The 18,793-nt window shown below is 31.4% G+C and overlaps 1 protein-coding gene and 1 long non-coding RNA gene across 2 annotated transcripts in view; one reads left to right on the top strand and one right to left on the bottom strand.

The window, feature by feature from the left end:
- The window catches only part of LOC126819317 (glypican-5), a 76,354-nt gene that overhangs the window by 32,016 nt on the left and 25,545 nt on the right, over positions 1 to 18,793 (bottom strand). The window contains exons 3-4 of the mRNA XM_050547307.2: positions 16,398 to 17,095; positions 15,179 to 15,441 (exon numbers count right to left, since the gene is read on the bottom strand). Coding sequence (XP_050403264.1) covers positions 15,179 to 15,441; positions 16,398 to 17,095 — 961 coding nt within the window. The remainder of the gene's footprint in view (positions 1 to 15,178; positions 15,442 to 16,397; positions 17,096 to 18,793) is intronic.
- On the top strand, positions 6,389 to 12,226 carry LOC126819410 (uncharacterized). Its single transcript, XR_007679614.1, has 3 exons — positions 6,389 to 6,593; positions 10,150 to 10,236; positions 11,788 to 12,226. It is a non-coding gene; the product is annotated as an uncharacterized LOC126819410 (long non-coding RNA).

Genomic DNA, 18,793 nt, shown 5'->3' with positions numbered 1-18,793 from the left:
GTGCCAGAATTCTTTCTAGAGTCATTTGTAATGAAGCAACTCAATGAACGAGGCTAAACATACCCCACAGGGAATTACTACCAGTGTAGACTGGAATCACCAGCCACCAAAGACTGCCATTCAATTTACGTGTATTCAGTTACAAATTACAATAAAGATAGATTTCCAGGCAACAAAACATACACCCACAGCAGCTAAATCGTCCGCACAGTCAACAAGAGGTGTTGCATAGTTATACTCTTGTCGGTAATGAAACATTTATAATACACTATAATCTGATTAAAGTTGCAATTTCATATTTTTAAGTTATATTTTTAAAATTTATTAAAATAAAGCCATAAAATAGATGGTATCTATAAACAGTCCTACCTTGTTAAAGAATAATCCTATTAATCCTATAATTCACTATTGCCAGTTGAGAAATTGGCAAAAATATCATTTTCAACTTCAAATTCAAACGTTTGGAGATAGCTATTCCATGGGGGGAATAAAAAAACAAGGGAGGTAATTGTGTTATTATTTCCGGGGTCAAAGGATTTTTAAGTGAGAGAATAATACCTATGATCATATAATAGTGAGTTGATAACCTATTGAGCAAAAGACATAGAAATAATTATGTTTTGACTTTCTTAGAAAACATGAAATTATCGCTTTAAGAGTAACAACTCATTAAGTAATTATTAGAATATGATTAAAATTTGTTTGGCCCATGCTAACGTTTAGTATACAAAACATTTAATATTATGGATTTAGCTGTTCAAGGCATAAACATGGTGCATAAACTTAAAGTCAATCAGATATTAAATTTAGCCTCAAATGAGTCCACGAAATTTTTCAAAGTGATCAAGGGTCATAACTCTGGCAGTAATTATAGGAAATCGGTGAAAATAAATAGGATTCTTCCTCTCATGACCTTAAACACTGTGTATAAATTTCAAGTCAATTGGATATTAACTTAAGCCTTGAAAGCTCCCACAAGATTTTTCAAAGTGATCAAGGGCCATAACTCTGGCAGTAATTATCTAAAATCAGTGAAAATCAATAGGCGTCTTCGTCTCATGACCTTAAATGATGTGTATAAATTTAAAATCAAATGGATATTAACTTTAGCGTCTAGAGTGCCCACAAGCAATTGTGGATGCCGGACGGCAGATGGACAGGCCCACGACATTATATGACCACATTTCAATGCGGGCGTATAAAAACAGAAACAATCGAATGTAAATCAGTTTATATACATTTGTATTACATGTATATGCGAGGCGACCCATATGTGTCCATTTCTAGGTGCCAAAGAATAGAGATTTAATTTTTCACCTCTATAAATCCACTCTAGAGTTTTCCTTTAAGATAGGAAATGGCGATATTTACCAGATGGCCAAGAAACTAACTACTTTTAATAATGATAACTAGTAATGAATTCGACAGTCACAAACCTGTCAATTCTAAGTGATTTTTGATAATATAGAGGTTGTTTAAAGACATTGAAATGAAGCAGCTGTCAAGTAAAAAGAATATTTAATAGATTTTGTGTAAGTGAAGTATAAGGTTTGTGTGTTATAACAGCTGTCATGGCATATATCATAAACTATTCTATTGTTCTAATTACTTTATATTAATTTACCGTTATCAATAATGGTACCCAATCTCAGTAGGTCAAGATAGTAAAACATATGACATGTTTACACAGCTCTTATACACAAATTGTGTATTAAGGAATTGCCATGAATAAAACTTTAAGGCAATCTAATCTAAAACTGTTTATATCAAACTGGACAAATTAGGATGGACTTTAATCTTGTGCATTATGGTCTCATTATTCCAAATGTTTAATGGTGGGAATTAGCAGAGGGAGTGGGGGTCTTTTATTATTAAAAGCTATGTTATGATATGATGAGTAGGGTTCACATTGGATGGGTTTATTACAATAAGGTAACTACCTCAATAATTATTCATGACTAGCATGACTGTACTCAGGAAACTCAGGACAGAGAGGTCTCTATTGGATTCAGGATATCTGGTTGCTTTTGTCAATTTTAAACAGCTCATAAAATTCATATGGTGACACACTCCTCAAGGTCACCAGAATTTGCAAGCTGAAATGCTATGAATGACTAAGACAGCCATTTAAAAAGAAAGTATGTCAACTCTGTCATTCACTACATAAATTTACATATTAGATATACACTGGTATGAAATACCACAGTGTATTTATTGCTTCATAAAAATCTACTTTAAAACATAAATAACAGAACTTATTACATCAAGTGTTAACCTTACCATCAAGAATAGATTGGTAATGTTGAAATGTTGAATATTACCATATATGGCATACTCTCTGTATTTAAAATAGGTGTATAAATTACATTGATAACTGTGAGAAGGAATGAATGAATGTTTTAAAGTCCTACTTTTCAGCACTTACCAGGATAATTAAAATGGAAATATACTATATGCAGTATGAAATAAGGGGAATTTTGCCTGAACAGCAATTCAATTCTAACTGTCAAAGTTTCTTTAATGTGCATGTCAAGTTGGTTTTATGTACCATTTGAACAATGAGATACTGTTCCTTGCCAGTACTGTTCAAATTTTCTAGCACCCCCTTTTATCAAAATTCTCATATTTTATACAATACTGACATAACCCTTTCTAAAGTTTATATACAATTATCATTCTTCCTTAATATCTATTTGTGGACCTTTTCAGATAAGCTTGTATATTGAATAACAGATTTAATTTATGCTATTATCATTCTTCAATTACAATATAATGGACCTTCCAGATTTAGAATGGTTTGACCTCACTTGACCATGACCAGATGGACACCAGACATCAACTACTACATCTGTACCATTAGTTGGTAATTTACATAGAACAATTTAATATCATTCTTCATCAAAGTTTGACCTTCTCTCTACTCATTCATTAGATCTTACAAGTAGAGATTCTTACTGTCAATATTAATTATCATTTATTATAGTCTAATCATCCCACTACATCACCAGCCATACCAACCTTGTTTTCTTAACAATATTTCTACTTTCAAAAGTGCCTGCAATTCCCATAAACTGATAATAATCATAGCTTAATAAATATCACAAAGGTGAAGCAAAAATGCAGAGAATGAAAGTAATCAATATTCATTAATAAATAATCTAACATGCAGGGTGCAATTTTAACACATTTGGCATATCTATCAAGTAGAATTTTGTTTCAATTTTGGGTGGGTGAAAATCAAAACTGTCATGCCTGCAAACATGCTACTAAAGTTTTCTGTATTGCAAACAATCCCAGTTGTTTTTTTATTATCAAAAAATTATTAAGAACAAAATTCTCTTCCATTGTTACAAAGAAGTAAAATGAATGAGAACTCTTTATTATCAAAGGAGTGGAACAATGTTATGAAAACAGATTAACTGAGGTATGAACAATTTAAAGATTTACTCATGTTAGCTTTTACTACACACTCCCCCCTTACATTTTATTATTTCAAATAAAACAACTAATCCTAAATTGTCGTGAACTAAAGCCCCTAGTTTTCGAGGTGTGAGAGGGGAAAAACATGTTTGTCAAACGAACACCAAATCCTCGATCAAACTTCCTTGCAGCCTAACACTGTACTAAACAATCACAAGGCTTGCTAAAATGCTCGCGTAAACTGGGTCCAAATGGTCTTGGTTTGGTTACGTGGTTTTAGTGCTTACCAAACCTGTTGTTCTAACCAATCAGCAAACAAAAAGACAAAGACTGGAGAGGTTGCTCTTGAAGGCCGAGCAATCCGACTATGCAAGGATAATCCCTATTTCTACAAACTTCCTACCCTTCTCTCATAGCTATTCTTAACAATGTCTTGTCAACTGGTGACCTTTGACATTTTTCTCTATATCATAATAAATGATCGGAATTCCAATCAGTTCCTTTCAAAACATAAATTAAAGCTCAAGTTTAGGATTAAATGATCTAATTCCCATGTTATCAACTATATTATAGGAGAAATCTAGCGGAAATGTGTAATTATCACATGATTTATAGCTTATTAAACAAATGGAAATAATTAACTACAATTTAAGGCTTATTTTCAAAGGCTTAAATTGACTATAAAATGTGAAATGTTGTCTTTATCAACTTCTGAGTGGGTCATTTTTTGTAAGGCCAGTCCATTTTTGTAACCTGTATTACAACCTGCACTCTGAATTTCCTATTTTCTACAAAAGATAAACTACAAACAATTTAAGTAAAAACTAGGCTACAGACTGCATATAACAGACTTTTATAACACTTATATAAGTTAAAACATCATTACGCTCTAAATGGCATGTTACCCAAAGTAATATCTTTTTTTTTCAGTGTTAAATATTTATCTGTTTTTCCACAGATAAATCAAGCATAAACTAAAACATTGAAAATTACTACTTTAGCTATTGATTTTTTACTCCGGCTGTGCATAAAGCATGTGTCTGGTACATAATGCAATCGAGAGAGCCATTAAATTGCAAAATCATCCAAACTATGAGCATGAAAACCTAGTTTACCGGTTTTATGTATACAAAAGAAAATTATAATTTGATCATTTGGTCCTTAAAATCATTCCAATATTTGCTAGGGAAAACATGCATATCTAATGATGACATTTTTTTTTTTTTAAATTTGAGAATTTATCTGGTCAAAAACGTCTATTGTGTTTGTCTGTAGAAACTATAGATTTGACCAAGAGTTATGCATTGAACAGAATACACCAACTTCATGGCATGATTTTCTATGGTTCTATATGTCAAAATCATTTTTTAAAATGTCAGATAAGTCTTCAGAAGAATTAAAGTTATTAATGGAATGAGACAATTTTAATACTTTTTGTGGAATTTTGTTTTTTATCAGTATGCGTCCCACGCAATTTCTAGAATTCCAACAATATTGATTATTTCATCATTCCCAACATTTTTGGGGGTACAAAGTGGGCGGGGTAGACATGGAAAACACTTTGATTACAACAATTCTAAACAGTTACAATGATAACTTTGCCAAAGTACACTTCCTATTTCATCGCCACTCAAAAACCTACTTCAAATCAATAAGTCACCAATGTTTGTCCTGTCTCGTCAATCACCCATAGCATAACATTCAAGACAGTTTTTTATTATCAATCTCAAATTAATTTGATTACTTTTGAATAAAATTTCTTATTTCTTTTTCTAAATCAAATTAAAATCTAGTTTTTGTCCCTGTAGAAATCGAATGTCGAGGCATTATTTCTTAATACTTGTCTTCTCTCCTTCTTGAACAGAATAAAACCTATTTATAATGATCCAACAACAATTTAAACTTGGAAAATGTCAGATATGTATCTGACTATTGAGTCTCGGATCTACTTCCACACTTCTGCTATTTGACCCAGTTGACCTCACCTGGTTTCCAACATGGCTTTAGATATCAATAACCAAGAGTTCTAGTTCATTGATGAACAGACTTGAATATCTGCAACATAATGAATGAGCTGAGTCACTCATGAATTGAAACACAAAAAAAAAACTCTGCAAAGAATGCTGGGTGTGAATTGCACATTGAGATATTTGCTGCCAACCAGAATGTGCACTTAGTGACAGTCCCGTGGAATACCCTTCTTGAAAATCGGGGACTTAAAGCAGGCAAGCTAACAATCACATAGATCTGTAATTCTGTATACAGTGGAAAAATGCCGTTACAGCGGTATGTGAAAAAGCATTATGTTTATTTTGGACTACTACACAAATAAACAAACAGTGTTATTGTTTTAACATCACAATGAATGGTTGGTATGCTTTCATGTCATGTTCAACTTACAAGACACCAATATGGTAGTCAAAGCTAGCAATTTTATATAACGGTAATAAATTAGGTTTCCAATAATGCACCAACATGGGATGCTTTTGTGGAATCAGGTTAGAAAAGGATACTGTAAAAAGACACTACAAGCTGAGTAAAAGCAATTTTTTCTTACCCATCTTTTCATTTAAAAAAATTTGTTGCTCTTTTTATCTGAGCCCCAGTGCTTATTATGGACCATTGAGCAAAATTGTAAAACAGAATTTTAACCATTAACCAAATTTTTGATAGGTGCAATAACACCATGATTTAAATGTATTCTTTGAATAAGCTTAGGCCATGGATTCCCAGCAACAGCTTCACAAATACTGACAAAAACTTTTTAACACTGATATACAAATATCAACATCTACAGACCATTTTCTTTGATTGTTCTTGTAAATAAATTATAAACAAACATTAATAATAAATAATATTCAAGTAAAATTGACTGTCATTTCAAGAATTACAGAGAAACTACAGCCAAAAATAATCCTTAATAGTTATGTGCAGTATGGAAAGAGAAGCAGCCTATCTGGTCTTATCACTGAATTTCATGTGTTTGAGCTGATGTAAAGATGCAGTGATGAAGAAGTTGACTGTTTGCAGATATTTCAATAGCAAACGTCAAGTTTTCAGTTCTTGTTTGTCCACTGGCTGATACGTAACATTTTTCCCAGGATTTACAAATGAAGGACGGCTCAACCTAACACATTGCTACATTTGTGGAGTTAGATGGTATTTAAAGAGAGGTAAGAGAGAGAAAAGGCGCCCCTTTTCACCCCTTTTTTTTGGTACCTGTCTGTATTGCTTCATTCACTCAGTTTTATCAATATAAACAAGACAAACTGGTGGTGATATGGTTCATGAACATCGTCATGATTTCAATCCTACAATGCATCAAGATTTTAGTGTAAGTGAAAATATAGAAATCTGGAAGTGAAGAAATATTATCGGGTTGAGGAAAGAATTAGGTGTTACGATTTATCAATGTTAAAATACCTCTTTACCTAATAGACCATATGATATGAAAGTTTATATGGTCATAAACACAAAGACATGACTTTTTATCCCTTTGATGATTAATAATAACAAAATTTTACTGGCAGCAGTTACTTCATATTAAATAATAAGTCAAATATTCATTTTTAGTTTAAACATAAAAAGTTTTTACTTAGTTTATTAGCTCCTTAACATAATTTAAAAGTTTGTCAGATTTTGCACAAGACAGAGTAAGCTTCAATCTTCTACCACCCACTTTCATTTGAGAAACTGGATGCTTGGGTTTACCAAAAGAAAGCTCACAATATAAAAAATATACAAATAAATTTACAATAATATATCACTAAGTGAATTTCCGCAATAAATGATGAGTGATACTGGGTGTTCAAGAATTGTGTGTGTACAGTAACACTCTTTCTTGTACATGACACCCATAACTTATTTTTATTCGACGGATTGTATGAACAAATTCATAAGATGAAAATAGTCAAATATTTTAATAACAACTTTATCTGCTGGCCAAAAGTCATCAATTCAGGTGCATATACCATAGATAAACCTTGACTTGATGAAACAGATTCACCCAAATACTGTTCACTGCAGGTCAATAGACCAACTACAAATAATGTTTTATTTATATCAAGTGTTTACTGTACAGGACTTTAATTTTAAAGAGAGATCATTCACAGTTCAACATGATCATGAAATATTTTAGATTATTTTGACAGTTAAAAAATACTATGATTGAGTTGAAATACAGCTGTTGTTATAAACCACGACGTTCATAAGTCTACCAACTATAGACTAACTGTTTATATTTTTACATTTCGCTCAGAATATGAAACGTTCTTCAAAATTGATACAAAAAATCATGAAATTAATCCTTTATATTGTTTTGGTGAAAAAATCCCTTTAAAGTAAGACAAAGCTGTAAACTTGACTACATACTAGGATTTATGTGTCGTTCTTTTATCACCTATATTTACACTTTAGCCAAGATATGGTATTATAGCTCTAATCTTTAAACACATACTTTAATATCATTTATACCATAGATCTTATTGAAATAACTACCCACCGAGCAACATTTAATAACACAGCCTAATTTATCAACATAAACTTGGTCAGTTTGATGGCTGTTAACTGCTACCGTCTATCTGGGTCTATTCAAACCTTATTTACTAGTTTCTGGTGGTAAGTGCCTATTAAAACACCAACCTAGAACTTAATCTTCATATTTTTATTTCGAAAATAAAATACTTCAGGATCACATTATGAGATATATTTTACATTATCTACTTTCAAGTATTGATTTAAAGCTTATTTTCACTCTAGAAAATTTCACTTAGCCAATGGGGCTTCCAAATCTGTCCTTGAACGCCCACATTCATCTTAACACATAAAATTCTTTATAAGCGAAATAATATTTGAATAAGAAATTATACACTGATAAGATGTAGGCAGTGGTGTAACTAATAAATAATGAACATTACCTTTAGATCAACATGTGACCTTAAGATCAAAGATTTGACAAATTGTATTTTTGAATTCACATGACTTGAATGGCTGGCTTTTAATATCATACTCAACATTATCAGATTCATTTATTCCTTCATAGCAAACATTTTCTTCACATGACATATATTAAATGTTAAAATGCTCTGTGATACCTATTGATAACTATATGCCAATAAAATTTCATGTTATTCATTACAATAAAGTATCTTCTCTTGTATTTTATAAGTTCCATTTGTGTAAACAATGCCCTTAAATGTAAAATCTAAATGAGGAGAAAACATTCTTTGAAGCAAATCTAAAAAGTTCTACGTAAACCATCGTTAACTATTAATCAAATCTCTTTCTGTGTCCATTATTACTGAACTTCTATTCAATTGAATGTCAAAATAAAATTCATCAAAGTAGCAAGTTTTTGTTACAAGAAAACACATGAATTAATATGAACAGTCTAAATATGAACCACCTTTCATAATTATCATAATATTGAACAATAAATTACAGACACGGGTCCCAAATATCAAACAGACAATGCACTCAACTTCTTTGATCTTTTCTAAATTAGATCAAATTATTGTAATTCAAGAATCATTATGTAACTAGTTTAATTGATACCAATTTTATTTTCAGTCACGATGAACTTTCCATGAACTAAAAGCATCCAATATTGAAATTTTTTGACGCCAAAGATTGTAAATTTGTTATTTTCATATAAAAAATTTGTAAAAGACGTGGGTTGTTGTATCTTTTAATGTCAAACTTCAAACATTACAAAACCTGAATAAACATCTTTACATTTCATTTTGCTATTATTATTATTATTTAAGGTATATTAATTCCCATTTGAAAAGAATTTCTATTCCCAATATTCCAAAAATAAACATAATGATGAAAGGGATAAAGATCATACCAGATAATCTGCAACAAATGAATTATTATCAACCTATTATGATGCTTCTGGCCTGTGAAATTATATTCATTTATAAGCAACCATTTAGATCTTGCAGTGGAATTAACTCATTCCCCGCAAAAAGACCATCTAAATATATATCAAGCTGATACAAGTTTTCAGTGGAAAATCTAGATCAAAAGCACATAGCTTCAAAGGATGTATAAGTGTGATTATTGAATGATCTTAACTGTTGCCTGGCAACCCATATTTCTTAATCAACAGTTCAACAGATCTAATGATCGAAAAACTAAGATACAGTCATCCCCCAACCCCACCTATTTGTTGATTATGTCCCTTCTGCTCAGAAATTGAGACAGAATCCCATTTTTTAATAAAATGCAAAATGTACCCGACCTTCATTATAGACTTTTTGAGAAATGCATAAGATAGACGTAAATTTCTATAAAATGTCTATAAAAGAGACAGTTATTAGTATTTTTTTCTAGTGATAACAACCCCAGTATGATATATACAATTTTATATTTGACATGTTTCAAAGGAGATCCCGGTTTTTAAAAGATATATGAAACTATTTTATAATATGATATTTCATCTAATATTAATCTGTTTTTTAGAATTATAGATATATCCAGTGTCCCATAGGCCATTATGGTCAGGCGGTGTTCTTTTTAATTAAGTTTTTAACTGAATTATGATATGTAAATATAATAAACACTTTAATAAACACTTCTTCTTCTTCTCTATAATGTTCATGAAGCCTAACTTTTCTGTCATTTATGATGAATGACTTCATGTCTAATTGATGAGGAAGCCAGAAAATTGTTTATTGAACAAAAGCTTAATAAGAGTATGTAGATGTGCTTCTGTTGTTTTCATAGGATGCTTCCAAGATATTTACTACAACACAATAAGGAGTAGACTATAGATTGGTATGGCTGAGTAGTTGTATAAGGAGTGTTGAGATAGTATGTATATATACTCTATACCAATTAGCTGTAAATTAATAATGAGTTCTTGTTTTATTTTAAGATCTTCATTTATAATCAATATCTTCAACAGTGTACCATACTTGTTCTTATCACAGTTCAATCACAATTTATTACTGGTGGTTAAACACAATCCTGCACAATTTTCAGAAACACAATTTTATTTAAATCAGAAAGAGGCATCACACTGGTTTATATAGTTTTTTTAATATATTTATTGAAACAATATCAAGAACTGGCGAAATCAAATAGCCTGTCCTTTTCACGGCCAACAAGATATCTGTATTTAAATTATTTCAATTTGAAAAGCATATGGTTGTAACAAGAATTTTATGTAAATAGAAATATAATGGGGTTTAACATTACACTGACATTTTACGTAATTTTGAGACTGACAAATGGCAATTTCTTCTTTTTATGGGTACGTCAGACCAGGGCAGAGGCATATCAATCAGACTACATGTACTCCTCATTCACATACTATACCAATTTGTTAAACATGCATTATGCAAGACCAAAATCTGCTTATTATAAGTCTTTCTTTAGGCCTGAAATGTTATCTAAATTATCAATTAGACATTATTTAACTTATCCAGACCATAATAAACTCTTGATGTCAAGGCTAGCCTTCGATGTTGGCTGGATTAGATTCCTATATGCCACTTAACGGCCACTGATAATTAAATCAAAGCAGTGGATAATCGAGACTATGCTGTTTATATTAATGATTTTAGTAATGATGACCGAGACTATGCGAAAATTTCACCCGCTTCGTTCTCGGCTCATAGTGGATCAATTTGACTGAAATTTTCAGCAAATTACCTTTACACTATCTAGTTTTTAACTATTATACTTATAGCGAGAACTGCCATCTCTTTATCTTATCTCCCATAATGTATCTTTAATCAATTTTTAATTTTAATCATCAATACTATATTAAAAATTATGAATAAGATTCCTATTTATGCAAATGAAATCCTATTGGAATTCACATCAATCAAATTAATTTGACATATACGTAGGTGGATCTATTTTTACCCGTTAAGGAATGTTCAGATAAAATGAATCAAGTCAAAAGGTTTTGAATAAAAAACTGTTCTGCATACTACACATGTAGTTGAAAGCCTTGCCCAAATCCACAATCACAATATCTTTGTTAAATATGTTCAGAATCTGAATACCATTCAGCCACGAAAATGTCAAGATTGTATATTAAAGATTAAGACGACTGTGCATTAGAATTGTTTTAAAAGGTAACCAAGTACATGTGAAAAACCCAGGCTACAAACGTTGCACAATTCAATAGAAATGCACTAAGTGTAATATTTTCTGTTAAGGTAATTTGGCAAGTAAACCGTGATGCGTATTTCGAGTTTGTAGAAAGATGATAGTGAAGTGCACATCTTTAATACCAAATAAATTACAACACAACCCTGAATTGGCCGTCATTTTCTCAGATAGCAATTCTAAAATGGAGCCAGCTGGGAGGGAAAACATGTAATGATTGATCAAAATATTCTTTCATTTCAGCTTCCAGATGTACACATAGATGCAGACAGCAATTTTCAACCTCAAGATCTGCACATTTTTGATATAATATCAAATTTTGAACAACAAAGAAAGGAAGTAAATGATAAATAGAGGGAAGAATTTGGGGGTTATCGAGTTCTGTTGACAAAAAGATTTACAGGATAACAAATGTTGTTAGATGCAAGGTCATACAGAATAGAGATTAGTTTATTAAACTTTAATACATTTACATGTATACCGAACAATTGGATAGTTGAAAGCATGCGAAAAATTCTCATTAAAGAATAAAAGATTTGGCAAACTGACAAGTTTCATTTCTTTAGCTAACTTCACTTAGTTGCAATTCAATGTTCATTCAAAATAAGATTATTCATCAAAAAGTACCTCAATTTTGTTTCAATTATGTATCCTTATAAATTTGCGCTTTTAATGAAGGCTTTCCCCATGTAACCAAATATTTCTGAATGATTTTTAAACTGTAAATACAAATTCTACAGAAAATATAATTTCATGCTGTTGTTAAATTTAAATAAAAGAACATTTTTCATATGTGTTTATCATTTATTATCGCTATACACCAGCTAACCATTCATAGAGTAGTGGGGTACTCCACACTCCACGATAGTAACCTGATCTCTATTATATTACTCATTTTCTCCCATAAAAAATGGGGCAGGTCTTAGGTTTTGTGAGGAAAAAAATGCCAGTTATGTCTAGTACATACCGGGTGTTAAAACTGGTTTCATGTTTTAAAAGTTGTGGAGTAATCTAAGACTTCAACACAAATAGGTAATATTAAACAAACTTCAACACATAATAATCACATACATCTGTTCTTTATCACCATATTGCAACAATTACAACTTCAAACTCTCATTCTGTCTGCTCCCAGAAATACTTCAAAAGAACACCTCACAATGTTAACCACAAAGAGCAGACTTGTGCTTTAATTACTACAACTCTTAATGCTAATTATCTACCATATAAAAATACTATTTATTCTGGCATTCTAAACATCTCTTATCCTGTTGTATCCTCTTCTGTTTGACTTCAAATTGTAAATTGATTCCTTTTCTTTGAATATAATTAGTTAATGTCTGATGTTAAAGAACCATTATCACTCTCATGGAGAAAATAAATAAATTTTTAATAGCTTCTGATCAAAAATAACACCAGATTCATCTTGTTATTGAAATTCCAAGCACTGACCTACTAGTGTTAAAGATTTTTATAATGATCCCTAATTAATGCCTAATCATCTTCTTGTTCTTTGTCTTGTGTTGACACCATTCAAAGAATACCTAAGACTCTGTTAATTCAAGAACAACTAACATGAAACTTGGCATGCTTGTGATCATTGACAGAGTTTGATTTTTGATATGATGTCACAATTCCAAAATGGCTGGGATGACATCATGGACAGTTCCCAGTTCATATAGTCTTATTGTGTAATTTCATTACTTATGTTGAATGTAGACTGTTCTGAGTTTTCTGGCACTTTTTCATACTTGCTTCATTTATTTTTGTATACAATCAAACCGAAAGTGTTAATGCCTCTTTAAGAGTTAGACATTTTAACATATTCAATATTTCACCACTCCCTTAATTAACAATCATTAAAATGAAAAATCTCAAATTCCAAATTTAATATCATATAAATATTTAAAATCTCACTGATTTTAAAAGTCAATATTCATCAAGAGTTAAACTGTTAATCTTGGGATACAATACACTAGGTAATAAAACAGCGTATTGAGTGAGATGATATTATATGGATATGAGTCACGGTGGAAAAACCATAAAAATATTCCCTTTAATCTTTAGTAGAAGCAGTCAGGCAGAAAATGATGATCAAATGAAGACTAATCCTGATAACTATAGAATGATATGAATTGAGCTTGGGATGGTCAATATGAGTATGGCTGTCGATTTATCAATATCATCATCTATAACTGTTACAAACCATGTAAGATGCCAGTCTAATCAATTTCTTAGATTAGCAATGATACTAGTCAAATCTATAAGGCAATAAATCTCTTTTCCAAATGTTGCCCCTTTGATTAAAGAACGCTTAGGTAACCGATACACCAGAGATTTATAAATTTTTCTAGTTTCAGATTGCAAATGGCCACCACTATTTAAAATATAAAAAATAAGCTAATTATCACTCAGTACAAAGTACTTTTGCATGTTTTCTAAACAATCATCTAATTTCTTCTTTGAGTTCACATTACTGGAGGGGAAGAATTTCGGCACGGTAACAAATCATAATTCTCTATGTAGCTGGGAAAATTTAACTAATCAAATTACGTAGCTCAATGAGAGGAAATTGGGATTGAATTTCCATGCTAACCAAATGTTAGCTCATCCTCAGCCTTCTCCATTACTATCAAACTTAGATGGTTATTTAAGAAAAATATAAAGCTACCCTTGATTTACAGGTCATGAAATTTCATACCCAGATTTTAACAAACATGCTATTTAGTCTCTGCTGCATTCTTGAAATGATAAGCCTGCATCTATAATCTTCGGCAAGCCTAAGAAAATTAAACATCCCGACGGCCAAAAGCCAACTCTGTTGATGTGTATAAGAGTGTTGTGTTGCAGTTCACAGCTTCTAAGCTTTATTCACCCTTTGTGATTTTGAAAATATTTTCACTGTTTTTAGTTCATTCACATAAATGGAGGATGTGGTTTATGTCTTTAAATGATCTTTATATTCAAAACAACATTGTTTTAAAGGCTGAAAGCGAGTTCAAATTTTAGTACGATATATCTTAATAGATTATTCAGGTGGTCTTATTGCCTTTCAAACCATAAACAGTGTTATTGAGTCAGATTAAGTTTATTATATTTAAACTGTAGAATATTATCATTATATCTATCAACATTTCATTCTGTAACACCATCAAAATGACAAGTTTTTAAGGTGACCTTTGCTCCTAATTTTTGGAGTTTAATGTCAATGTTACAGAGAACACCAGATAAAAATGGTTTAGCCTTTAGTTTAATGTTTGTAGAAGTTCTTTTGTTACAGTTGGTTCAATGATATTTAATGATATTTTTTTTATCTGCAGTGGTTGTTTGTAGGTGTGAAAAAAAATGTATTTTTCAGATCTGTGTGTTATTGCATGTCAATTATATTTTTGTAAAGAAATGATGCTTAACTATTAATAGTATTGTGCAGAATTTGGAGATCCAAATTGTTCCCCAAAATCTATTTTCTGAAACATAACATTTTTTTGCCAGTCCAACAGATTTCCTACAGAGATCATACAAACATTTCAAACGATTAAACATTTTTGATTGTACTTTTCTAAAATTGAGTCATCAAAATGCATGCCTGTGTATCATTTTTGTGTTGGGAATGGAAAATATTTCTAAAACTTACTGTCCAATATCTGTTCCATTCCAGCACTGTGATGATGTCATTTCCTGTTCATAAGCCGTCTGACTGCGACAAATACCGTCTGCTATGCGGTTATACATGCCCATAGAATCTTTGAGTCGCTTAGATACTGAATCTATAACCTCTTCAAGAGATAGATGTGAAAGGTCTCTAGTTGGTGCCATCATCAATGTTGTGTCAATCTTTTGATCGTAATTTTGTTGTTTGGTATTAGCTTTGGTTGTCTTGGCACAGTGTTCCATAACCTGTTAGTAAATTTACAGATATATATATATTAATTCAAACAATTATGACCAACAAATGAACTGACAAAATGTAATGAATATCAGATCACTGATAAAATTTGGAATTGGGGTGATCAGAGGTCCTACAGTTAATGCAGTAAGCTAAACAAAATATATTGTCACTGTGGAAGAGTCATTTCGGAGGTTTAATGTTCCTGACATTATCAACAGAACTGATCGATTGTAGAAAATATTAAATCATAATCTAACATAAATCAGTGTACATGGCATGCATGCAGATTTAACTAGTAAATCAATCTGCCCAGAGACAACTTCATACCCGCAACTTGGAATATGATCGGCATATTCTATGGACATGAACTTGTGATCACATTTATCATAATCACCAAATTATTGTAATATTTACTGGAGTCACAAAACGAGTTGATATCATTCCTCATATCTATCAATATCATAACCTGGTATTACTGATACGCACAGTCCGCTTGTCTCTTGATCACTTCCAAAATAAATCAATCATAACTGAACTATCGCTTCTAGCCTATCATTTTATGTCCAGCTGCAAGACTTAGTACTCCTTTGATGTCATTTCATGTTGGAGACTTATCTTCAAATTCATATTTTTTTTTCATCAAAATTTGTAGAGGATTTGCAATGATTTTACAGAATCAATCATGTCTCCGTTAAATTCTAACATTTGAGCAAGAAATCTTCACAAAACATTGCTACATTATGTACATATATCTCCACAAAAATATTTTTACTAAAAAGTTATCAAGATGGGATATACATGTTAATGTTTCAAAAATAGAAACGGTCATAAATGTGGAAAAATAATGGTTTTGCAAAAAATTCATCATATACTGTATGTAGCGAAAGATGGATTACTCTTCCTAACTTGAAAAGATCAAATTTGCTTATTAGAAGATTGAGGAAAAATACTGCATAATTCTCACCTTACTATGAATTCTAGGACCACCTTGCATAGCTTCTAATATTCCATCAAAAACACTTTTATCAATAGACATGAGAGCATTTTTCAGGTTACCTTTTCCTTTTAAATCAGAAACCAAGTTCTCCATGGAAACAATGAGGGTATCCCAAACCGGACTGATATCAGATAGAGTGGAAAGACAGCCTCTCATTACATTTAAACAGAAACCGTGGCATGGCTTTACATTTGTATGTCCGTGACATCGCGAGCAGTACTGTAGACGGGTGACGGCATCCACACAATTTTTATCTATGTTGATATTTTCAGTGGTGTTCATGGCTTCCACAATATTGGTCAACAAACTGACAAAGGATCTGGAGCGTTTTAAGGAATGATGTAGTTTCTTGTTTAACTCGTGAGGCACTTTACCAAAGGGTCGGATCTGTTCAGCATGCATAGAAAGGCAATCGTGGTATTTGTCGTCCATTTGTATAAAAGATGGATCATTTAAAGTGTAATAGAATACTGAAGGAAAGAGTTTACTAAAGAAAGTATTCACACTCTCATGTAGATTGTCGTTCTGTCCTGTAATATATTTCTCTAAATCGAGAAAAAAGTCTTTCACTGCATCGTGGTGTTTTGTCCATGGAATATTGTGCATGTGAGTTAAAAGAACGGAAGTTCTGTTCTGTGCCTCATCTAAAAAAAGTTGTGATCGTTCTGAAAAAATAAGGACAACATAATTAGATGAAAGTGCAACAATATCAACAACACTAAGGCTACAAGTACTTGAATAATGGTTCATGCATGTGGTTCGACTTACTTTCATAAAAGAACAATGGATTTATTGAGCACAGCCATGGTAGTCAATAGAAGACTCAATAAGTACAAATATTCAAAGAGCAACACCTGTGTTATGATATCCTATGATTACATAATATTGATTAATTAAATATCAGAAATTAAAATCTAGATACGAAATGAAATGTACATTATGACACAGCAACACCAAACTGACTACATGTTAGAATACATAAGGGTGATATACTGATCTGAAGTTAGAATTTTCAGAAATTATTTTTTTAAAACTCTCTTTAAATTTAAATGTAATGTTCCCTTGGGGTTAAATAGGCCCCCAATTTCAAAAACTCACACTTATTTTTATCTGAAAATATAGGAATTTCAGTGACCAGGAAAAATAAAAGGGATAAATCTAAGACATTAATTAAATCTGTATTACATTAAATTATCCACCTTTAGGAAAGGTCCACCTTGACCACTAAAGATAATTCCTTCATAAGAGCAAGAAATGATCTTTACTGTTATAATGTCACTGTTATTATCTATAGCCTTATTTTCATAACATATGTCTCTGCTCTCAGGGACTGATAATATTGCCCCCTTATCATCCGACATGTCACAGTGTCATGACATATTTGACATGCCTTATGTGATATATTAGAGTATATGACAAGTGTTTAACATCATTAATAACACCTGCTACATATACCTATTGTTATTGTTAATATCCTATATTCATATGGCTGCAGTCATCAGCTAACAGATTCATTAATGTTACCATATAAATGCTGGGCAAAAAGAACAGATTTTACTGTGGCTTTTCCAGACCTCTCTACTGAAGATTTGGTTTTCCACTGAAGTATCTGGTTTCAGAACTAAACATTGATCAATAATCTTTGTTACAAAGACAAAATATTTGACAAGATATTTATTATAAGTGTGAAATTGCCATTATGAAAACAAGAAACTGGCTTCATTCTTTTCTGGAAACATTTCCATGTCATGTCTATTATTGTCGTAAAACTGGGTAAAAAAACTAAAACAGATTGAGAATGTGTAGTGATCTTTTACCCGAGCTGCAACAAATAGAGGAGAATCTATTATTGGTAACAAAACAGCTTTTAAATTTTTTGTTATTAAATGAACTGTAGGTTTAGTGTATACACTAATTACTTCATCTTACGAAAAGCCATTATGAAAAGGATTAGCATGAATGAAATAACTTCGGCATTATTAATCATTTATATTCATACCTGATTGTGTATAATCTGAGGAAAGGCCAATAATGCAACTGACTACATTCAGTCAAGGGTCAAATCGCATAATTTTTCAAACCGATCAGATTTCTGGGGAAGATTTAACAATGTTTGAAAACTGACAATAGATGTTACCTTTGCCCCTTGTGTCATGTATATACAGACACACTGTACAAAGCAATGGGAGTGTCTACTGTTGAATAGACTCTATCATATGATTTGTTATGTGTGATATACATTCACATGCTCAACTAAGCTCCGTCTGACCCAAATATTTGTCATTTTTACTCCATGAAAGAACTTTGCAAAGAAATTTCCTTTTTTTTCTCCAAATAAAGTTTCAAGTGTCTTCTTCAATTTC

This window comes from Patella vulgata, chromosome 1, assembly GCF_932274485.2.
Source record: "Patella vulgata chromosome 1, xgPatVulg1.2, whole genome shotgun sequence".
In the NCBI taxonomy this organism is placed as follows: Eukaryota; Metazoa; Mollusca; class Gastropoda; family Patellidae; genus Patella; species Patella vulgata.
The sequence above is the reverse complement of the archived record's forward strand: the minus strand, read 5'-3'. Positions and strand labels throughout refer to the sequence as shown.